Source organism: Erinaceus europaeus, chromosome 20 (genome assembly GCF_950295315.1).
Source record: "Erinaceus europaeus chromosome 20, mEriEur2.1, whole genome shotgun sequence".
NCBI lineage: Eukaryota > Metazoa > Chordata > Mammalia > Eulipotyphla > Erinaceidae > Erinaceus > Erinaceus europaeus.
Window position 1 is genome coordinate 19,388,191 of NC_080181.1, and position 24,094 is coordinate 19,412,284.

At 41.8% G+C, this 24,094-nt stretch overlaps 1 protein-coding gene across 11 annotated transcripts in view; it reads left to right on the forward strand.

The window, feature by feature from the left end:
• The window catches only part of USP28 (ubiquitin specific peptidase 28), a 61,180-nt gene that overhangs the window by 18,811 nt on the left and 18,275 nt on the right, over positions 1–24,094 (forward strand). For 6 of the 11 annotated variants that reach the window (XM_060180035.1, XM_016195335.2, XM_060180037.1 and 3 more), the window contains exons 2-13: positions 1,101–1,178; positions 2,683–2,815; positions 6,635–6,740; positions 8,149–8,308; positions 9,632–9,718; positions 10,882–11,019; positions 12,191–12,264; positions 12,789–12,868; positions 14,448–14,596; positions 16,847–16,974; positions 18,962–19,057; positions 22,122–22,301. In XM_060180035.1, coding sequence (XP_060036018.1) covers positions 1,101–1,178; positions 2,683–2,815; positions 6,635–6,740; positions 8,149–8,308; positions 9,632–9,718; positions 10,882–11,019; positions 12,191–12,264; positions 12,789–12,868; positions 14,448–14,596; positions 16,847–16,974; positions 18,962–19,057; positions 22,122–22,301 — 1,409 coding nt within the window. The remainder of the gene's footprint in view (positions 1–1,100; positions 1,179–2,682; positions 2,816–6,634; positions 6,741–8,148; positions 8,309–9,631; positions 9,719–10,881; positions 11,020–12,190; positions 12,265–12,788; positions 12,869–14,447; positions 14,597–16,846; positions 16,975–18,961; positions 19,058–22,121; positions 22,302–24,094) is intronic. The other 5 variants (XM_060180034.1, XM_060180041.1, XM_060180039.1 and 2 more) reach the window with 2 other exon arrangements.

A 24,094-nucleotide genomic window follows, 5' to 3' on the forward strand; every position in this document is an offset into this window, starting at 1 on the left:
ACTGAATTCAACTTGACCAGTTTCATTTACAGTGTTCATGATCACTGTGTCTTTATTTGGACCAGCCAGTTGTACAAATTAAGCGTACTTGTGAAAGACAGTGTTTTTTTGTTAATTTTCATCATTGTATAAAATGGAATGAAATGTTCAGTGAGGACTTTCAGACTGAACTCCTGGTAGCTAGGAGTTACTGAGAAAGGTTTTTTTTTTTTTTGTCTCTGCCTCCCCCCCCACAATTCAGATTAGTGAAGGGAAAATATTCCCCTAGAATTTCGTTTTTAATTTGCAAGATTTATTTTTTTCACTTTATACTTCTTTTTAAGCAGCCAAGCCTGGTTTTAAATATGGTGTTGGTGGCATCATTTGTTCATGACATGATTATAAACTCATTATCAGTGAAAAATGACACACACAAATGGCATGTACCGTGAAGCTGAAAATAGCACATCTTCACATCCATGCCAATTCCCTGGACTCCTGATGTGACCTACTTAACGCCCTGCACACGGGGAGAAAATCCTGGGGCACTTCAAGCCTCTCCTTAGATGATGACATAGTCAAATGTGTTCTATGTATTGGTAGTCTCACTGTTTACTCCTACTTCTTCTGTAAGTGCCAGGAGCATTTTCTGTGATTAAGCTTTTCAATTTAGAGTTTCTTTTTTTTCTAAGAATTTGTTTATTTATTCATGAGAAAGATAGGCAGAGAGAGAGAACAGACACCACTCTGGCACATGTGCTGCTGGGGATTGAACTCAGGACACCTCATGGTTGAGAATCCAATGCTTTACCCACTGCACCACCTCCCGGACCACTGGACTTAGAATTTCTGACTGTCTGACAGTCAAAACACCTTGTAGCTTGGGTATTATCATTATTTTACTGGAGCACTGCTCTGCTCAGCTCTGGTTTATGGCAGTTACAGGGGATTGAACCTGGGAGCCTCAGGCATAAGAGTCTCCCTGTATAACCTTTATGCTATCTCCCCAGCCCTCATTGGTTCAAACCTGTTTGTCCATGATTCTTGATGTGATTCTTGACATGTACTGAGATTTACTTTTTGACTTAACACTTGTCTGTGTTTTCCCCCCTCAACTGCAGAGCTGCCAAATGCTGTTGAATCAACTGAGAGAAATTACAGGTATTCAGGACCCTTCCTTTCTTCATGAAGCTCTGAAGGTTAGTTTCAAGGACTCTGGTCAGTCAATAGATTTTAAAGCAGTTGTCCATATACGAATTATGGCAGCTCAAGCTAGTTTTATGCCCAAATGGAGATGCATAAAAGGGCAGAGGTTCTGTAGGTCAAATGACCTAGTGTCTTCAACATGTAAATTATAAGGAGGGGGGGGGAGTTGGGAATGGGGAGATTGACGGGGGGGGGGACCTCTATAGGGGAAAAGAAATTAAAAGACATCAATCAGTTGCATCATAAATACCATAAATCCTGATTAAATGAACAAACTGAGAAATGTTTAAGTTGGAGAGATTTGAACTTGTTATTTGACATAAAAACCCTGTTACTTTTAAGGTATGATAATAGCATTGTGTGGTTATATGTATGTATTTATTTTAAGAGGGAGACCAAGAAGGCAGGGGAGATAGCATAATGGTTATGCAAAAATATTTTCATGCCTGAAACTCGAAAGTCACTGGTTCAATCCCCTGCATCACCATAAGCCAGATCTGAGCAGTGCTCTGGTCTCTTTATTCTGCATCCTTCTATATCTCTCTCATAAAAAGAAAAAAAAAAATATATATATATATATATACCAGAGCACCACTCTGGCATATATGGTACTGGGGATTGAATTTGGCAGCACATGCTTCCAAGGTCTGTATTCCATAGCTGTGCCACTTCCCAGGTTATAGTCAGATTATATTTCTAAAGAGGCATTGTGAAATAGTTGACTGATGAACTGATAAGATGCTTAGGGTTTGCTTCACAATAACTAGGAGAGGATCAGCATAATAGAGTGACCACAGCTTGATAACTGTCAAGGCTGAGTGACGGCTCATGGGGTTCAATTGTATGCTATGCCCACTCTGCTGGTGAGTGTAAGAGTATTTCCTTGTGAAAAGTTCAAAGCGGATGAAAGTGTGATCGCTGCTGCAGAATATGGTGACAGCTTAATGCTGCTGTGGTCTAGGCGGATTTCATTTGAAATCCATGCTAATACCAATCTCCTTTTTTTTACCAACCTCAGCTATCCTATGAAAGTGGGAGGAGTAATATCCAAAACAGAATGAATCTCCAGCAAGATTTCAATCTTGTTTGCATATTGTGGGGAAGCAGAGCATGCCAGCCTGTACCCTATACCTCAGGTTTGCTCTGTACTTGAAGTGCATAAGATTTAATGTATCCTCCATCATACTCTCTTTGCTGCTTTCTGCCCTAGAGTCAGGCCTCAGTTACTTAGTATCCCCAGATTTGCTCTATCCCCAGAGTCGTAAGTTCAAGCCCCACAATTAACTTGCAGCTCACTTCGAATGCTGTGATGCTTTTGTTTTCTTTGAATCTTACCAGAGCACTGCTCAGTTCTAGTTTATGGGAGTGGTGGGAGAATAGAACCTGGGACTTTGGAGCCTGGGGCATGAAAGTCTTTTGCATAACTGTTATGCCTTTATGCTATTTCTTTGACCCTGAGCTTCACTTTTAACCTTCCTGTTTTCCCTTCCTGGGTAGGCCAGCAACGGTGACATCACACAGGCAGTCAGCCTTCTCACTGATGAGAGAGTGAAGGAACCCAGCCAAGAAGCTACTGCTACAGAGCCATCTGAAGCGGAGGGCAGTGCTGCCAGCAAAGAAGTGTTAGCAAGTAAGTCGGACTGGGCCCCCTTCTAAACTAGCAGAAGAGTGTGTGTGTGTGTGAGTCTCCTACCTACCAGGTGCATCAATATTTCGGCAATAATGACTGTATAGCTAATTACCGAGCTAGCCACTGTGCTGTGCGTGCAGATAGATTCATTCACTCTGCACTTACTTAATGAGCACCCACCATGTGCCAAGCACTGTTTTAGGCACTGGAGATGAACAAAAGAAGTAAGAACCGCTGCCTTCTTGAAGCTCTTCCCTCCATGGGAAAGCTCAGCCAGCAAATAAGTAAATCATATAGTATATTAGAAAGTGGTGAGCGCTGTGAAGAGACACAAAGGATGGAGTGAAAGAAAGAAAAAGTGGAGACTGGGGTTTTCACAAGGGAGGACTTTTAGAGAAGTTGCGGGGGGGGGGGGTGAGGGAGTAACTAGCTCATGAAAGGCTCTGAGATGGGTATCTCTTTCCCTGGGCAGGAGGCCAGAGCTAAGACTTAGGGAGGAGTGTTGTGAGAGATGAGCCCATGGAGGGAACAGGCAGGCCAGGCAGAGCCTTCGGATGGGCTTGGCTTCCACTCTCCATTAGCTGCATAGCTGTTGGAGAGTTTGGAGCAGAGGAATGGTGCAAACTGGTTCCCACTTGTGAAAGGGGCGTTTTGACTGTAGTGTTGAGGGCAGACAGACAGGTGGTGGGGTTGTGAGCATAGGTCAGAGCAGGGAGCCCGAGCACAATGAGGGGGCTATTGCAGGTGGGGGTGGCATGAGCCAGGATGTGGGGGCGGGTGAGAAGTGTATGCCATGTCCAGTTTGCTTACAGAGGAAAGAAGGGTTGAATTGAGACAGAAAGACATGGAGGGATTCAAAGCGACTCTACTTTGTTACCTTGAAAGGGTGAATGGAGACGCATTTAAGGTGACTAGCAGCTGGTGGGACAGCGTTGGGAGTGGAGACTCAGGGTGTGAAGTTTGGGTTGTTGAGCATCCAGGTGGGACATCAGAAAGGTGGTGGTGGAGACCCAAGTATGCAGTTCAGCAGCGATCCAGCTGGAGGTAGACAGAACTTGGGACCCATGCTTTTTCAGTGGTCTCGAGTTATGAGCCTGGATGAACTCGATAAGGGAGAAGATATAGGAAAGAGAAAAGGCCCAGCGACCAAACAGCATGAGCTCAGTGCTTAACAGCCCAGGTAGGTGAAGAGTGTCCAGCAAGGATAGAGAAGAAGTTAAGGATTGTGCTCTGCAAACCTGGGAGGCTTCCAGGAGGAGGGAACAATCAGCTGAGGCAGAGGATGTGAATGACTGGATATTTACAGTTTTGAATTATGCTAACTAGTGCTTTTATGAGTGTCCTTTTGATACACGTTGTGATTATTTCAGCTAACGTTTATTTTCTTCTTGACTTATTTCTTAAGTTTTATTTCAGGGAGATGGCTTACCCGGTTGAGTGCATGTTACCATGTGCAAAGACCCGGGTTTGAGCCTCCACTTCTTGCCTGCACAGGGGAAGCTTCACGAATGGTGAAGCAGGTCTGCAGGTGTCTCTTTTTCTCTTTCCCTCTCTATGCCCCCTCTCAATTTCTGTCTGTCTTAGCCCACAAAAAAAGAAAGGAAAAATGGCAGCCAGGAGTGGTGGATTCATTGTGCAGGCACCAAACACCAGCAATAACCCTAGTGGCAATTAGAAAATTCAATTTAAAAAAGGTTTATTTATTGAATATTGAGGAAGAGAGAGAACCAGAGCATCCCTCAGGCCATGTGATACTGGGGATCAAACTTGGGACCTCATGCTTAAGAGTCCATCATTTGATTATACTACACTGCTTCCCAGACCAACAATCAACCTTTTTCTTCTTGAAACTCAGCCATGTCAAAAGTTATAACTGGAATTCACTTATTTTTTACTGGCATGTGGTATTTTATGATCTGAATATAGTACAAGATAGATATTTATTGACTGACTTCAAGGTTTCTTTTCTCTCTCTTTTTTTGCTTTAGCAAAGCTGCAGGGAGCCAGCTGTCTTGAGCTGTATTTATTGCCAATGTATGTGGTGTTTCTTTAGAGTATATATATATATATATACCTAATGCAGTATAACTGACCATCTTATTTAAGATAAACTCACTTTCAACTTTATAGGCAATGACATTATTTTCCAAGATGATTTTTAACCTATTTATATACTCCCACTGGTGGTGTGTGAGGGTAGTTATTGCTCTCAAGATTGTAAAATAGTTGACTTTTTTTTTTTTATGGGAAAAGACAGCTTATTTTTTGGTTTTTATTTTCTTGGCCTCACTGAGAGTTTGTGCACATGTGCATGCAGTTCCACTACTCTTGGCTGACTGACCGTTCTGTGTGGAGACACAGCGACAAAGAGACGGAGAGATCCCACAGTGGCAGCACTTCCCCTGGGGCAGTAACACTCCAGGGCAGAACCCTGCACTGCTTGTGTGGCAGGGCCTGAGCCCCACCGGGTGAGCCATACCGTCAATTCCCGTATCTTGTTTGCAGTTAGGATTTTTAAAATGAGTAATGAGACCAGGCTTCTTTTCCTCTTTAAACATTCATCTTTCCCCTTAAGTAAAATTTATCTGCATGTCTTCTGCTTCTGATTTCCCTTTTGCTTCTGTTCTTACTGACTGTTGGTAATATCTAATTGGTATTGGTCTTAAGTATATATATATATATATATATATATATTCCCTTTTGTTGCCCTTGTTTTATTGTTGTAGTTATTGTTTTCGTCGTTGTTAGATAGGACAGAGAAAGATAGACACCTGCAGGCCTGTTTCACCACCTGTGAAGCGACTCCCCTGCAGGTGGAGAGCCAGAGGCTTGAACCGGGATTCTTACGTTGGTCCTTGCGCCACCTGCACTTAACTCACTGCGCTACCACCCTACTTCTGTTCTTATTCTTGATATGATTCTATTATTATTGTTGGTATTATTATTATTTTACCAACAGAGTTGTTGCTGGAGCTTGGTGACTGCATTACAAATCCACTTACCCCTCCCTTCATAGTTTTTATTAGATAGGACAGAAAGAAATTTAGACAGGGAGAGAGGAAGATAAGAAACCTGCAGACCTGCTTCACCAATGGTGAAGCTTCCCCTCTGCAGATGGAGAATGGGGGCTTGAACCCAGGTCCTTGAGCTTGATAATATATGTGTTTAACTGAATGCATCACCTACCAGCCCCCTTGATATAATTCTTGATATATATCTTACTGATTGGTCGTATGTGTCCTTGGTATCAGCTCATTTTTTACCAATTTCCATGTTGCAGGTTATCTTCTCCCTGTGGGTGACTTGTGATTTTACGCTATTGGGATAGATTAAATTTTACTAAGAGTTACACTTAGTACTTTTTTCACTTAGATTTGTGGTTTTCTATCTCCTGATTGTAATGTTTTACTTTTTATACTTACATTTTAATTAGAACAAAAAAATTTTTTTTTCGTAAGGCTTAAGGTAGGAGTACTATAAGATTCCCCATCCCCAGTCTCAATTCTTGAGACTAGTTTGTATAAGATTGACAATATCTGCTCCTTGAGTTTGAGCTTCAGCAGATATTTTACCTTCTTTCTCTCCAAACACAGGCAGGCAGGCAGTGTTTCCTGTACGTAGACTTAATTGCACTTCTTTTTCTTTTAATTTATTTATTTATTAATGAGAAAGATAGGAGAGAGAGAGAAAGAACCAGACATCACTCTGGTACATGTGCTGCCAGGGATTGAACTCAGGACCTCATGTTTGAAAGTCTAGTGCTTTAGTCACTGCGCCATCTCCTGGACCACATTAATTGCACTTCTGTCTGTTTTTCAGAAGTTATAGACCTTACTCATGACAACAAGGATGATCTGCAGGCTGCCATTGCCTTGAGCCTATTGGAGTCCCCCAAAATCCAAGCTGATGGACGAGATCTTAACAGGTTATGGGTTTAATTTGTAATTTTTGCTTCTCATGGGGAATATGAATTAAGCCTAGCTTCAGCAGTGCTACCTGCATTCAAAACAAACAAACAAACAAAAAGGTAGAGTATGTGTGGCCCTGGAACCTCACACATAAACAAATTTTACCACTTCTTCCCCAATTACTTTTTCCATTCAGACAGTAAAAAAGGAAAGAGACCCTGGTGCCAGGTTCTTACCTGGGCAATACCCTGGGTGCCATTGACAAGGCACACATCCTTCCCAGTGAGCTATTTGGCCCTGACAGGGAGATTTGAATTCATAGCAGCTTACTCACCATAGGTTTGCTCTGGGAAAAGGCAGGTGTAAGTGTTGTCTTAGAGCCTATGGCTTTTTGTGTAGAAGTCTGAAGGACTCCTGTAACTCAGAATAGCTTGGAGGGCAAACATTTATCTCAGAGCTAATGCCTGATAAACATGTAGCCCTTTATAAATTTACTCAGCTTTATGGGTTGTGTTGTTCACTGCTTGGAAAATGAAAACATCACTCAATAAACCTCTCTGAGAAGTGAACTGGGGATTTTTTTTTTTTTATGTTTTGTTAATGTAAGTTAAGAGAAACCAGAGCATCACTGGCACATGGGATGCAGGGAATTGGGACCTCATGCTTCTGCGTCCAGCACCCCACTCAGTGTGCCACATCTCAGGCCTGGCCTTGGGGGGTGGCTGCAGATTTTTTGAATTGGTACTAATTTGATAATTTTTCTGGTATTGGTCACAAACACCAAGTTTCGGTGGTAGCCTGTTTCACAATTGTTTTTTTCCTCTTGATGCTGTCTTTTTTATTATAAAATATTTTTTATTTTATTTATTATTAGAGACAGAGAGAAATTAAGAGAGGAGGAGGGAGACAGAGACACCTTGAACCCAGGTCCTTGTGCACTGTAATGTGAGCACACACTTAACTAGGTGTGTCACTGCCTGGACCCTGTCTTTTTTTTTTTTTTTTTTTGTCTTCAGAGCAGTGCGAGACCACAGTTTAATGTGCTGGGCAATTTGAAGACTCTAGCAGAATGTTCTTGCCTCTTTCAATGGCAAGATAAGAGTTGCTGAATCTAAAACTTCTATTAAAGTAGTCTCAAACTTATCTTAGTTCCATCAGGTTGGAGCTCCAGTGGCACAATCGGTTAGTGCGAGGTACTTATACAGTTCCATCAGGTTAAGAAAAGATTAGATTCTGTTTATTTAAATCATACTTTTCACTAGAATTATAACCTTGTAGTTATTATATATGATCAGTGATGACATAGCAAATAACTTTTCTTGCCTTTCTCATTTCTCTGTGAAAGGTTACCAACAACCTTCATGTCATATGTGAGTCCTTAACTCTTTTTCTGTTTTTGACGTATGGCACGTTGGCACAAAACAGGATGCACGAGGCAACCTCTGCGGAAACTAAACGCTCAAAGAGGAAACGCTGTGAAGTCTGGGGAGAGAGCCCCAACCCCAATGACTGGAGGAGAGTGGATGGATGGCCAGTTGGGCTGAAAAACGTAGGCAATACGTGCTGGTTTAGTGCTGTTATTCAGGTATGTTTTCAAGAGACAGCTGTTTGTTCTAGAAACAGTCTGGCAGTTTATTCTACTGAGACGTGAAAATGTGAGCAATAACTTTGGAAAACAGGACTCTGTATAATAAACTCCAGAGTTTCCCCTGGAGTATCATTATATTTTGGTTGCTCTCTTGAGCTTTGGATCTAGATACTCTGGTGTCTAAATTGGCAAGACTAAAAGCAAGATCCTCTGGGGTTGCTCTTGGTGTGCTTGATCCGCATTTTGTGAATATTGCATTATAGCAGAACAAGAGTTCCTAAAGAGAAATAAGTTCTGTGGGAGGACTCCTACAGGTATTCTGGCAGGGAATGATTGCTGGTGGTCTGGAAGTGAGAAGTGGCATAGTAGCAGGAGAAAAGTCAAAAGCATTCTGGACGTGTTTAGACAATCAAAGCTATAGGATTTGGTGAAGTGGTTGGCTAGTGTATGCAGGAAGGAGCTGAAAGACTGATGGCTCCCAGCTTGAGTAACCAGGTGGATGATGGGTTCCCTTTGCCATTGGAGGAGGGATGGTTTGCGTGTGTGTTGAGGGTAAGACTTCAGTTCAGTTTTGTACATGCTGAGTTTGAGATGCCCTGTGAACATGCCACATAGACAGCTCATGCTATGACTCTTTGACTCTATAAAAATAGATGAAGAAAGACTGAACTGCAGGTTTAGTTCCAGGAGTGAGTAGCTTATATAGATGGTGATAAAACCAAGGAGGTAGATGAAGCACCCCTGCAGAGTGTGTCGTGTTACCTCTCTAGCAGGGTCTTCTAGCATCCCACACCAGTACAAACCCAGGGCAGCCAGCACTTTTTCTTGCCTCTGCAGTCCCTCCAACATGAAGCCTGACTTGGGCCTGGATGCTCAGCCAAGGTGGAATCTTTCCTTTCCACCCATAAAATCTTTGAATTCCTTCAGCTTCTGCTGCCCGACCCCCTACTCTTTTTTTTTCTTTAATTGCCTCCATGGTTATTGCTGGGGCTTGGTGCTTGTACTATAAATCTACCACTCCTGGAAGCCTTCCCCCCCCCCCCTTCTACTTTATTTAATAAGACAGAGAGAAACTGAGAAGGGGGCGATAGAGGAGGAGAGAGAAAGATACACACCTGCAGACCTACTTCCCTGCCCTGCAGGTAGGGAGCTGGGAGCTCACCTGGGTCTTTGTGCAGGTCCTTGTACGGGTAACAGGGTGCACCACTGCCTGGTCCCCATAGCTACCCATATTTTTAAGGTAAGAGATACAGGATTTTGTTTGTTTTCCTGCAGCTAATTGAAAAGTATCACTATGATTCATTTCTCTCTTGTTTGCAGTCTCTCTTTCAATTGCCTGAATTTCGTAGACTCGTTCTCAGTTATAATCTGCCACAGAATGTGCTGGAGAATTGCCCGAGTCACACGGTAAGCTAGTGGTGCTGATCTTCACTGCGCTTTGGTCCCTTCCATCCCCAAAGTTTCTGAGTTTTGGACTCCAGCTGCTAACTGGCAAACTCTTTGCCTTTTTTTTTTTTAATTTCTTTATTGGGGGATTAATGTTTTACATTCGACAGTAAATACAATAGTTTGTACATGCATAACATTTCTCAGTTTTCCACAAAACAATACAACCCCCACTCTGTCATCCTTTTTGGACCTGTACTCTTCCCCCCCCACCCCCCAGAGTCATTTACTATGCTGCAATACACCAGAGACTCTTTGACTTCTATCTGTACCTTCTTACATTTCCAATAACTTTTTTTTTCTTCCCTCCACTGTGCCAAGGCGTAGAGCTTATAAGCATGTAAGCTAAACAGGAACAAGATTAGATAAACCATTATTCTAAGAAAGCTGTAAGCGCCCCGTGGCAGCGTATGGATAGGAGATTCATAATGACCTGTTTTGCTCATGGTACAGTCACTGCTCCCTCACTGCCTAGGCTACTGATGGGGGACAGGTGGCTGATACAGGAGCCTGCACCTTCACTCTGTCCTTGCCAGCTGTCTGCCCATCTCCAGACTTCACTTTGGGCATGCAGTTAATCAACAGGTCAGAGAGCAGCAGCTTCCAGGAAGTCTTTTTTTTTTTTTTTTTTTTTTTTTTTTTGCCTTTCTGATGACATGACCTCTGTGACTCCTACATAGATGGTTCTCAGTGTAGGGTCAGAGGCCTCATCAACTCAGCTGTGACAGTTTAACCCCCCTTCGTCTAAGCTCCATCTGGATACACACAAATTAGGAAGTTGATCTCTATATTTTTTGCATTTATTAAACAAGAGATCTTAAGAGTACAGATTGCTATGTTATCTTTTCTTCTTCTTCCTCCTCCTCCTCCTCTTTTCTTTTTCGTTTTGGGCAGACTAGGTTTCCATGCTTGTGCCATTCCACCTCTTTACCTCTCCAGGTGGACTCTCTTCTTTTTTATTTTAAGATAGCAAGAGATAGGAGAAACCACAGGACCTGTTGTCCATAGTGCTCTCATGTGCTTCCTGAAGCTGGAATCCAGGTCCTCACATGTGGTGAAGTTTATACTTTACCCTGTGAGCTATGCCCACCCCCCACAGCCATGCATTATCCTGTTTTCCACAGGAAAAGAGAAACATTGTGTTCATGCAAGAGTTGCAGTATCTGTTTGCTCTGATGATGGGATCAAATCGCAAGTTCGTGGACCCTTCGGCAGCCCTGGAGCTCTTAAAGGGAGCATTCCGGTCACCTGAGGAACAGCAGGTACAGGAACTCCATTCTGCTCAGGCCACCCCTCAGTCAGTGGATTTGAAATCAGGCCTCAGTCATATCCACTCATGACTCAGCAGATCATAGCTGCCTGATGTTGACCTTTATTATGCTTAAGGGGCAGATAATGTTTGGAGTAGGGAAAATAGATAGCATAATGGTTATGCAAAAGAGTGTGTGCACGTGTGTGTACTATGTGGGAGGGCTGTGTTTTAAATGGATGAAGACATAGGAGGAAGAGTAGGGTTAGATTAAAGCAGTTTAAAGTATGAAGGGGGAGACTGGAAAATAGCTCAGGAAATCCTAGCAAAAGGTCCATAAGAAAAGTGAAGCTGTCTACACTTTGCTCTTAGAGCGACTCTGTCCTATGTGTGTGTGTGTGTGTGTGTGTTCCTATCAAACCTGAGTTCAGAAACTTTCTAGATATGAACACTTCTCTTTCCCTGCCTCCTGTTAGAAATAAGCTGTTACAGTAGAACAGCTTCTTTCTCAAAATCGGTGTTTTTTTCCTTTGTTCCTACAACCCTGTATGCTCAGAATATTTCATATAAGCTTCCTTTCTCCATTCAGATCTTACTCTAGTCTGCAGGATGACAGTGTGCCTTTAATTCCTCTTTGTCTCCAAAGCTTCATGCCCAAGTGTTTCCACTACTCTTGGTGGACTTTTTCCCCCCAGATAGTTAGACACAGAGAGGGAAAGCAAGACAGAGAGAAGGAGAGACACCACAGCATTGCTCCACTGCTCATGAAGCTTCATTCATTCTCTTTTGCTTAGAGGCTGCGGTGGTGGGTGGGACCCGTGTCCTCTCACATGGTAAAGGGTGCACTCTCCTGGGTGAGCTTTCTCCTGGTTCCCTCTCCCCCCAAATCTAATTGGAAGATTTTGTTTGTTTAACTTCTTACAAAGATGTGTAGCTGGAACCCATAGAGTTCCAAGTTCATTTCACCACAACATAGAGACTGCCAGGTGCATCTTCTGTTGAAAATGGGTTCCAGTGTATTTTGTGTTTTTTCATGATATTTGACCTTAAAAAATAAATGCAGTTTTTTTTGTTCCAATAGAATCTTAGTCACTGGTAGAAAGAACAGATTTTCATTTCCTGAAGATCAGGTGTTAGGTCTAATTCTTTGGTAATCTGTACCCCTCCCCCCCTTTTTTTTACAGCAAGATGTGAGTGAATTCACACACAAGCTCCTGGACTGGCTAGAAGACGCGTTCCAGCTAGCCGTCAATGTGAAGTGAGTGTCGAGGATTCTTTTGTGCACCCTTCCTACTTGGAGTGGCCCAGAGAAACTTGTGATGGGGGGGGGGGATGACTCTTCGCTAGTAGTAATTGCTGGGTTTACTCAACCTCCTAGGTGAACATTCACCTATTCCTCATGTTATGCCTTTACTGTGTTTGGGTTTTCCCCTCTGAAGATACAGATGGTCATATCAACCTGCAATTTTGTGTTCCTGGAAGAGCCATAACTATTAGATTTCTCCAAGTCATAGCCTGTGCTGTAGATGTATTAGGAAGTCAAAACAGCCCCAGGTTGTTTTAAGACCTGGCTCTCTCTGTGTGTTTAGAATTTAGCACATTGCTAAATGTCAATCATATACTGGTTCAGTGAGTATTTGAACTGACCTAATTCACTGCTTATTTTGAACTCTGCCTGATTCTTTGAGAGTTGGTGCTAATATGTGCTATTGAGTGGTATTCTGATTAGCATAGAGCTTACTTGATCCAAATGATGCAATGTTGTCTCCTTTCTTTAAAAAGCAGCAGTCCCCGGAACAAATCTGAAAATCCAATGGTGCAGCTATTCTATGGCACTTTCCTCACAGAAGGGATTCGTGACGGTAAATTGTCTGCTCTAAGTATTAATTATTAATGTATGAACATGACTGTATTTTTATTTGTTTGTCTGTAATAGAGACAAAAATTGAGAGGGAAGGGGGAGCTAGGGAGAGAGAAAGAGAGACACCTACAGTGTTGCTTTACCACTCTGAAATTTCCTCTGTGAGTGGTGGGGAAACCAGGGGCTTAAACCTGGGTTCTTGCTTATAATGACATGTCCTCTCAAGTGAGCAGCACCATTGCCCTGACCCCATCCAGACATGTCTGTCATACTGGTTTGAGAGCTAGGTAGAGCCATTTCTGCCTGGACGTTCTGCACCCTACCTGGGTCCTCAGTCTTTCCACCTGTAAAACAGGCATCATCTCTACCTCAGAGTTGTTATTGTAAGTTCTTGTCATATTTGCATCCAGAATCAACACTATAACAATGTGAGACACAGTGATACTGCTCAGTTTTTGGTTGTTGTTGTTATTGTTGTTGATGGTGGTGGTGGTGGTGGTGTGTGTGTGTGTGTGTGTGTGTGTGTGTGTGTGTGTGTGTGTGTTGGCTTGCTCTGATGTAGCATTGAATCTCAGGAGTTTTATTAAGTGGCCAGGGAAAGTAGGCTACTTGTTCTCTGGGGTATTTCTGCAGCGTGGAATAGTGCTGCTAGTGTAGACAGTCTACAGTGGTCTCCCTCTGGTCTCCTTTTCTGTAAATTGCTGGCTGGATCCAGGGGGTTTTGCTAGGTTCTGGTCAGGCTTTTTTTTTTTTTGGTCAAGACCAATTCATAGGTGGTGGGACAGTCTGATCAGGAGGCACTTAATGCCTGGTTGTCTTCCTTTTCTCTTCTTTTCTTTTCTTTTCTTTTCTTTTCTCTTCTTTATATTTATTTATTTATTCCCTTTTGTTGCCCTTGTTTTTATTGTTGTAGTTATTATTGTTGTTATTGATGTCAGTGTTGTTGGATCACACAGAGAGAAATGGAGAGAGGAGGAGAAGATGGAGAAGGGGAGAGAAAGACAGACACCTGCAGACCTGCTTCACTGCCTATGAAGCGACTCCCCTGCAGGTGGGGAGCCAGGGGCTCAAACCAGGATTCTTACTCCTGTCCTTGTGCTTTGCGCCACCTGCACTTAACCCGATGTGCTACCGCCTGACTCTCAACCTGTTTTTGTTTTTTTTTTGTGACAGTGGCTGTTTTGAATGGCCATTGTCTGGCTCCAGTGGTTCACTAGAGGTTACCATACAAGCTGAAACTTCCAAAGCAGCTCTCAGGAAGTTACTAAAGTTCAAAAGTCATTATTTCTGTGGTTCTAGGAAAAAAAATAAAAGGCTTGAGATGTGCAGAAGTGATGTCTTTAAAAGAGCGATCTGTTTCTTTTGTTATTATTACTATTTATCTATTATTGGATAGAGACAGAGAGAATTCAAAGAGGATGGGAAGACAGGGAGAGAGACAGACAGACACCTGCAGCCCTGCTTCACCACTTGTGAAGCTTTTCCCCTCCAGGTAGGGACCAGGGTTTGAACCTGGGTCTTTTCACATTATAATGTCACCACTGCCTGGCCCCTGAATGATCTGTTTCTTTTTGCCTTAGGAAAACCCTTCTGTAACAATGAGACCTTCGGCCAGTACCCCCTACAGGTAAACGGTTATCACAACTTGGATGAGTGTTTGGAAGGAGCCATGGTGGAGGGTGACATTCAGCTGCTGCCTTCTGACCATGCTGTGAAGTATGGACAAGAGGTGAGTGGAGTGGAAGCTTTGAGCTTTTTGGTCACCCCTTTGCCCATCACAGGTGAAATCATTGCGTTTCAAACAATGTGATCTCGTCTGCAATCTCTCATGAACTGCTTGAGTTGTTGTGTTTGATACGTTCACACTACTAGTGGGGATTTGAATTAATCATGTAAAAAATGTAGGCTGCTTCTGATGATGTAAGTATGATCCAGTCTCTCTCTTTCTGTTGAAGCCAACCTGTAGCTGAGTAGGGAGAGCCTGCCTCCATGTTTTCCCTATTATCGCAGCTGCTGTTCTCAGTGATAAATCCTGCTATTTGCTTTTAAAGTAACTTTTTAAAAATTAACACTCATTAAAAACTTTTTGTTGTTGTTGGCTGAAAGGCGAGTTAATTAAAGGGAGCAAGGGCAGTTAACATCTCAGTAACTCCAGTGGGGTTCAGAAGCAGTTGCATCTGTACGATCATTGTCACTACTGTGTGATCTGGTCTATTCTATCATTATAGGATCAGCAAAAGCCTTCTTGAATGATAGTAGGAAGCCTCGCATGATCTTGGGAGAACAATTCCAGCACTGGGAGAGAGCTGCTTCCTAGCTTTGCATCACTCTGCTCTTTTCTTTCCTTCTTTCCTTCCTTCCTTCTCTCTCTTCCTTTTGGGTAGAGATAGAAATTGAGAGAGAAGTTGAGATAGAGAGGAAGAAACTAAGACACCTGCAGCACTGCTTCACCACTTGTAAAACCTCCTTCATGAAGGTGAGGATCTGGGCTTGAACCAGGGCCTTTATGATGGTAACACGTGCACTCCATTCGAGCCACCATCGCCCAGGTCCCCTCCCTAGCTTTTTGTGGGAAAGATAATCCCTGATGGGCTATAGCAGCTGTACCTGCTGATTGATGCAGGTTCTCCAGAGAGAGAAATGCCTCTCCTGACTCAGCTTTTCCTCACTGTGGTCAGTGATAATGGAGATTTTCTTTATATAAGTTCTTGCTTACTTTATTATGATTTTAGAGACAGAGAAGGGGGAATGGGAGACCATAGCACCAAAGCTTCTTTCAATGCAGTGGGGGCTGGGCTTGAACCTGGGTTGTACATATGACAAGTGAGCTATCTTGCCAGCCCTTTCCTTTTGGGGAAAAAACAAACAAACAAAACGTGGCATTGTGGGTTGGTGTCATTCAGCCCCTTGAGACATCTGTGAGTTCTTAGGATTCCACAGTTCTTCTAAAAACTTGAGAACGTATAGCCATGTGGTTCTTCAAGATTCCTGTTTGGACACAAAGGCTATAAATAGGGTATAAATTATGTCATGTGTTCCTCTTTTTTTTTAAAAAAAATATTTATTTGCTTTTTGTTGCCCTTGTTGTTTTTATTGTTGTTGATGTCCTCGTTGTTGGATAGGACAGAGAGAAATGGAGAGAGATGGGGAAGACAGAGAGGGGGAGAGAAAGACACCTGCAGACCTTCTTCACTGCTTGTAAAGCGACTCCCCTGCAGGTGGGGAGCCAGGGGCTCGAACCGGGATCCTTATGGTGGTCCTTGTGATTTGCGCCACCTGTGCTTAACCCGCTACACTACCGCCCGACTCCCGTGTTCGTCTTTTTAACTGATTCCATGGACAGTTGTCTCCTTAGTTATGTGCTGCTTGGGTCACAGCTTGTGACCCTCTCTGTAGAATGGCTGTTTTCTTCAGGTTTAAACCTCTTTTGAATGACTGAGTTGTGCCAATACTTGGTGCAGTGTTTTTTTTTAATATTTACTTATTTATCCCCTTTGTTGCCCTTGTTTTTTTTTTTATTGTTGTAATTGTTGTTATTGATGTCGTCATTGTAGGATAGGACAGAGAGAAATGGAGAGAGGAGGGGAAGACAGAGGGGGGGAGAGAAAGACAGACACCAGCAGACCTGCTTCACCGCTTGTGAAGTGACTCCCCTGCAGGTGGGGAGTTGGGGGCTCAAACTGGGATCCTTAACGCCGGTCTTTGTGCTTTGCGCCACCACGCTTAACCCGCTGAGCTAGCGCCCGAACCCTTGGTGCAGTTTCTTTACTTATCAACTGGTTAGAGACAGAAATCGAGAGGAGGGGGAGATAGAGGAGAATGCTGTTTCTGTCCTTTCCCATAAATTAAAAAGAATTAAATATCTATGTACAAATATACATGTAAAAATTACGGCGGAAGCTTGATATAGCACAGTTGTGATCTGATTCTTCCTCCCCCAAATTAACTTCTTTCTTCTCATTTCTCTTCGTGGCTTAAGCGTTGGTTTACAAAACTACCTCCAGTGTTGACCTTTGAACTCTCAAGATTTGAGTTCAACCAGTCCCTTGGTCAGCCAGAGAAAATTCACAATAAGTTGGAATTTCCTCAGATTATTTATATGGACAGGTAAGTTCTTATGATGATTGAATTCTTGATGTATTGCAGCAGGAGAAAGGAGTGTGTGTTGAGTGCATCATGTCATGGGTTGATTAATGTGCAGAGTTGGATTATGTGTAGCTTAACTTTATTAGAAATAATCGACTTTGGTGTACTGCACCAAAGTAATGGACTCTGGGATGGGTGTGGGGGTGTTTCAAGTCCAGATACAATACTGTGGAGAAAGACCTAGTTGCAGGTGGGGGGAGTTGAATGATTTGCAAAAAACAGAAATTTTTTTTTATCTATTTATTATTATTATTATTATTATTATTATTTTCCTCCAGGGTTATTGCTGGGCTCGGTGCCTGCACCATGAATCCACCGCTCCTGGAGGCCATTTTTCCTCCTTTTTGTTGCCCTAGTTGTTGCAGCCTCGTTGCGGTTATTATTGCCATTGTTGACGTTGCTTTGTTGTTGGATAGGACAGAGAGAAATGGAGAGAGGAGGGGAAGACAGAGAGAGAGGGGGAGAGAAAGATAGACACCTGCAGACCTGCTTCACCCCCGTGAAGCGACTCCCCTGCAGGTGGCGAGCTGGGGGCTCGAACCGGGATCCTTACGCCGGTCCCTGCGCTTTGCGCCATGTGCGCTTAACCCACTGCGCCACCGCCCGACTCCCCTATTTATTATTTTTATTTACTTATTGGATAGAGACAGCCGGAAATCGAGTGGAATGGGGAGGTAGAGAGGATGAGAGACAGAGAGACACCTGCAGCCCTGCCTGCTTCACCACTTGTGAAGCTTTTGCCCTGCAGGTGGGGACTAGGGGCTCAAACTGGGGCCCTTGCACATTGTAATGTGTGTGCGCAACCAGGTGCACCACCACCTGGCCCCAGAAATTTTATACATTTACCAACCACTGCATTTACTATTGTTTGTATACCATTCATCCCCTCAATAAAAAAGAAAAAAGAAATACCCAACCTATTTTTAATCCTCTCACCCCATCCTCCTTTTGTTTTTTAAACCAGAGCACTGCTCTGCTCTGGCTCTTGGTGGTGCTGGGAATGAACCTGGGACCTTTGGTGCCTCAGGCATGAAAGCCTTTTTGCGTAACCAGCACACCCAAACCATTTTCTGAAGTGACTGTACAATTTTGCATTCCTAACAGCAAAGAGATTCTCAACTAGTACTTAGAATTATCAGTATTTCTGATTCAGGCAATTCTAGTGTGCTTATGGGAATGATTCATTTTTCTGTGTAGCTCCAAATCCACATGTGCCTTGTCTCTATTTCATTTTTTTTTTACCAGTGTCTTTAAAAGAACAGGTGATTTTTAGTTTGATGAAGCCTAGTATAATAATTTCTGCTTTTTGTGTTCTGTGTGAGAAATCTTTGCTAACCCAAAGTCACAGTTTTTTCCCTTGAGGTTTTAACTCATGTTTATGTTTATGTTTCATCTTAAGTTTATTTTTATTTATAGTTTGAGATAGAGTTTTTGTTGTTTTGTTTTACTGGAGGAGGGAAGGAGGTATCTTGTTATTACAGCACTCTCTCTTGTTGAATTGCCTTAGTTCTGTGAAAAATGGAACTTCAACTTCTAGGTCTGTTACTGTCGTCTATTTCTTTATATCTTATGTCAATGCCATTATTGTCTTGATTACTGTGGCTTTTTGTAAATCCTGACATCAGATAATAATATCTTACAGGTGTTTTTTTTTTCTTCTTCACAATTATTTTACTGTTCTGATCCATTGTTTTTCTATATAAGAATATATTAGAATTAACATGTCAGTTTTACCATCTCTTATGTTACCTGTGCACTGTCAGAAATGATCTTTGATTGAGGATGTTTTCTTTTTTTTTTTTCTTTTTAAATCGTTTCTTGTATCCCTTTTTCATTGAGAGTTTGTATTACTGATATATATATATATATATATATATATATATATATATATATATATATATATATATATATAGTATAACATGTATTTGTGGACTTCCCATTTATTTAGGTACATGTACCGGAGCAAAGAGCTTATTCGAAGTAAGAGACAATGTATTCGAAAGTTGAAGGAAGAAATAAAAATTCTTCAGGAAAAGCTGGAAAGGTGAGTTATGGACACCTTTGTGCTTAAAAAGGTAGAGGAGTGGTCCAGGAGGTAGCATAGTGAATAAAGCATCGGACTCTCAAGCATGAGGTCCTGAGTTCAATCCCCGGCAGCACATGTACCAGAGTGATGTCTGGCTCTTTGTCTCTCTGCCTATGTTTCTCATTAATAAATAAATAAAATCTTTAAAAAAAAAAGGTAGAGGAAAAAAAATATTAAAATCAGATAATTTGATTATTCAGAGCTTAAGTATTGCCTCATGCATTTTGTACCATAGGTATGAACCAGAACCCTCACACATGGTAAAGTGTGTGCTAGACTGTGAGCTATCTCCTGGCCCCGTACTATCTTTTAGAAACAACTTTTGTTCAGTTTCTACTAAATACAGGTGGCTGCATTGCATAAAGGAGTTGTTTCTAAAGCAGATTTATCTAATGGAATTCAGTAGTCAAACAAAAATAACTGTCATAAAACGGAATTTTATAGAGAAATTTTTTCCCTTGTGAAAGAACCATATTCAAAATATAGAAAACCTGGGAAGGTATAAAATGCTGACTTAAGCTCCTAGGCAGATTATCCGTGTTGCATTGCTAATAAGACAGGTTTATTTGGAGCTGGGGAGATAGCACAGCCATTGCACACTAGACTTTGCATGTTTGAGGCTCTAGAAGTCCCCAGGGTCAATGATTGGCACATCTAAAGAGTGTTCTGGTCTTTCTCTCTGATGAAAATAATTTCTGTAGTGTGCGTGTTTAACTAGGTGTGTCACTTGTCTGGCCCCGGATGAAAATAATTTCTACCTCCCAAGATTTATCTATTTCATATAAGCTAGAGAAGTTTCACATGACAGAGGGAGAGAAACAGAAGGAAGAGTTAATAGTACTGCTCCACCATTTATGAAGCCTCTACGTGCAGGTGCTCCCATGTGTGAGCAGATGCTTGAATCCAGGTCCTCTCACTTGGGAAAGTGTGTGCAGTATCCAATGAGCCACCTTCTGACCCCCAATTTTTTTTTCATTTATTTCCTTTTGTTGCTCTTGTTTTTATTGTTGTAGTTATTATTGTTGTTGTTATTGTCATCGTTGTGGGTAAGACAGACAGAAATGGAGAGAGAAGGGAAAAACAGACAGGGGGAGAAAGACAGACACCTGCAGACCTGCTTCACTGCCTATGAAGTGACTCCCCTGCAGGTGGGGAGCCGGGGCTCAAAGCGGGATCCTTACGCTGATCCTTACACTGGTCCTTGCGCTTTGCGCCACGTGCTCTTAACCCACTGCGCTACCGCCCGACTCCCGACCCCCAAATATTTTAAGACAACTTTTTTAGTTGTTCCAGGCCAGTTATATGTCAGTAGACTATTTCAATAAGTGTAGAGAGCAAAGCGCTTAACTGTCTTAAGAGACAGACTAGGGGTTCTGTGTGTGTACTGTGGAGGGTCACGGATGGTGGGATGGTGAAATACTGAGAGTGACTCCATGAATGAAGTAGCTTGAATAAGCTGAGTGTTGCTGAAATTAATGTTAGGAAGGAAGTACAGCTTAGGGACAGAACCGTTCTCTAAGGTTCCTTTTGCTTTATATACCTGAAATCCTTTTCAATGAAAACTAGGACTGCAGAATCCAGTTCTCTTCCTCTTTAAAAGCTGTGAAGATGAAGTGTCTTTGCCACCTGCCCTGTAACATGTGGCTGGCTTCTGAGGTGCATGTGCTTTATCTTCCACTGTGTTTCTTAATAATCTTTTGATAAAGAGGCAGACCATTTTCCTTCTGTCTAGTCCTATACCTCCTTCCCATTAGCCGAGAAAAGAAAAATGGGAAGTGACTCTGCTTGTAAAAGGAATCACAGAATTACAGGTTTTACTTATACTGGTCCGTCAACTTAAATGCCTGTAGCATTTACACTCTCTTTACCATATTTAACTGTAGAATTCATGAAAGTAAATGTATTAAGAGTCAGGCGTGTGCTTATAATGGCAGATTTTGAGTATTATTAGAATCATTTCTAGTTTTGATTGCATATTTATTTATTTATTTATTTTTACCAGAGCATTGTTCAGCTTTGACTTATGGTGGTGTGGGGGATTGAACTTGGGAACTTGGAGCCTCAAGCGTGAGAGTCTCTTTGCATAACCATTATGCTATCTATCCCTGCCCTAAATCTTAAATTTGATATGATCACAAAAGAAAACAGCCAACTTTGAAAGCATGGATTTGATCAGAAATGCACATCTCTCCTCTTCCTCCTCCTTTCTCTGTCTCTCTCTGAATACACTGCTTAGCTCTGGCTTATGGTGGGTGCTAGTGATTGAATTTGTGATCTTGAAGCCTCAGGCACATTATGCTGTCTCCCCAAACTCTATTAGAAGTGCATTTGAAATGTTTTTCTGCCTGGTATAAACAGATAGAATTCTGGGAATTTGTTCTTTTGTAGTTTGAGAATTTCTGCCCTGCAGATCATTATTGAATAACCTGTTCAAGATTAGATGTAAGGAATAAGTTTGTTTTTCTTTTTTTTTCTTTATTTTTATTTTATTTTTATTATTATTTTTATTGGGGAATTAATGTTTTACATTCAACAGTAAGTACAATAGTTTGTACATGCATAACATTCCTCAGTTTTCCATATAACAATACAACCCCCACTAGGTCCTCTGAATCGTTCTTTTTCTTTTTTTTACCAGAGCACTACTCAGCTCTGGTTTATGGTTTTTGCCAGATATTGAACCTGGGGCTTCAGCATGAGAGTCTCTTTGCATAACCATTATACTGTCAACCCCTGCCCTATATATTTTTTCTTTCTAATTTTCTTTATTACATTGGATAGGGACAGCCAGAAATTGAGAGGAAGGGGGATACAGAAAGGGAGAGAGACATAGAGGCACCTGCAGGTGGCGACTGGGGGGCTTGAAACCTGGTTTCTTATGCATTGTAACATGCACACTCAACCAGGTGCACTACTAACACCTGGCCCCCAGAATAAGTTTTTCCATTGACCCATCTCACATTAACACATTTGCCAGCAAGCCTCAGGTGTGAGGTCGAATACCCTTGTCTTTGCCTTGTAGGTATGTGAAGTATGGCTCAGGTCCGGCTCGGTTCCCACTCCCAGACATGTTGAAATACGTTATTGAATTTGCCAGTACCAAGCCTGCCTCAGAGAGCTCTGCCTCTCAAAGTGATGCTCCTATGCCACTACCACTTTCTTCAGTGCACTGCCCAGTTTCCGACCTGGCATCCAATGAAAGGTAAGGAAAACTAACGCCTTAAAATAATATCCCTTGGATTTTGTTGCAATTTGATTGGGACCATGCACCCACCCTCTCTCTCTATGTGTTTCGAGACTGCTGAGAGTTCTTGAGGGAGTACCCATCCATGCATTCAGCTTGCCCACAGGATGACTGAAATCATATCAGAAGAATGGCGCTGTTTAGAGTAGGTGTCCTCTGCTACGGCTATCTGTTTCGAGGTAGCCTTTTCTAGAGGAAATCTCAAGCCCCTTTTCCAAAAATATCTCATTCTTTTCATTTGCTGCAGAAAAATGCACAATTAGGCAGACATTGGTGAAAGACAAAGTAATTCATGAATAGAAATTTAAAACATACAATGAAATTGGCTAGACACTGAAGGGGGCAGCCTAAAAGAGTTTACCTAGTAAAGAAGAGAATGAAGCAAATTAGAGAGACCACAGTGATATGCCCAAGTTCCCAGAATGAGGATACAGGTTCCACTAGGGTCCGTTCTAATCAAATTTGATATGTGTTTGGCTAATAAAAACCTAGACTAGATCCTATTTTCCTTAGACCTTTATGTTTGAAAACAAAGCAAAAGAACATTTTCCTAGCTCCTTCCTCTCCAAGATTTGTTTATTTATGCAGGCATGCATATCTGGATAGAATATTCCAAATATTTAGAGTAATATCTCTAGTGGGTGCATGAGTGTAGGAGGGGGTGGCCCTCAATCTTTTATCATCTACCTATGTGTTTGGATTTTTTTCTTTTTAAGATTTTATTAGGGAGTCGGGTGTATTGCAGTGGGTTAAGTGCATGTGGCACAAAGTGCAAGGACTGGCGGAAGGATCCTGGTTTGAGCCCCCGGCTCCCCACCTGCAGGGGAGTTGCTTCACAAGCTGTGAAGCGGGTCTGCAGGTGTCTTTTCTTTCTCTCCCTCTCTCTGTCTTCCCCTTCTTTCTCCATTTCTCTCTGTCCTATCCAACAACAACGACAACAATAAAACAACAAGGGCAACAAAAGGGAAAATAAGTAAGTAAATATAAATTTTTTTTTTTTTTTAAGATTTTATTTATTCATGAAGAAGACAGGTGGAGAGAAAGAAAGAACCAGACATTATTCTGGTACATGTGCTACCGGGAATTGAACTTGGGACCTCATGCTTGAGAGTCTAGTGCATTATGCACTGCGGCACCTCCCAAACCACCGTGTTTGGATTTTTTAAAGAATGTTTTCATGAGATAGAAATGATTTGATTTTTTTAAAATGTGACTGGATAGGCTATTGAATTGCAGGAAATTGAGCTTAATTAAGTCTTTAGGGAGAAGAGACTTCTTCCATTGTTTCATATGAGAGAGCAGATTGGAAGGAGTTAGAGAGTGACTTTCTTTGAATTCAAAGCTAAAGAAAACTTATGTTCTTCAGTTTGGATGTGAAACAGAAACCAAAATACAATTAGAAGCTGTTTATATTCCTGGTTTGTCTATGTGTAGTTTGTTTGACAGTAGTTAATTAGTAGATAAAGTAACATTTACTTTGCATACTTTGTCCTGGGTTATTTTATAACAGTGATGTAAAATGAAAAAAAAAACATTTATAGCTGGGATATTACTTGACTGAAGCTATAGCTTTGCCTTGTGCAACTGGGGTTGTCTTGTCCTTGTTCTCTTCCAGGGTACCATCCAGTTTGCATTTATTTTCTAAAACATTTATTAGTTTATTTATTTATTAAAAAATTTTATACTTATTTATTCCCTTTTGTTGCCCTTGTTTTTTATTGTTACTTATGTCATCATTGTTGGATAGAACA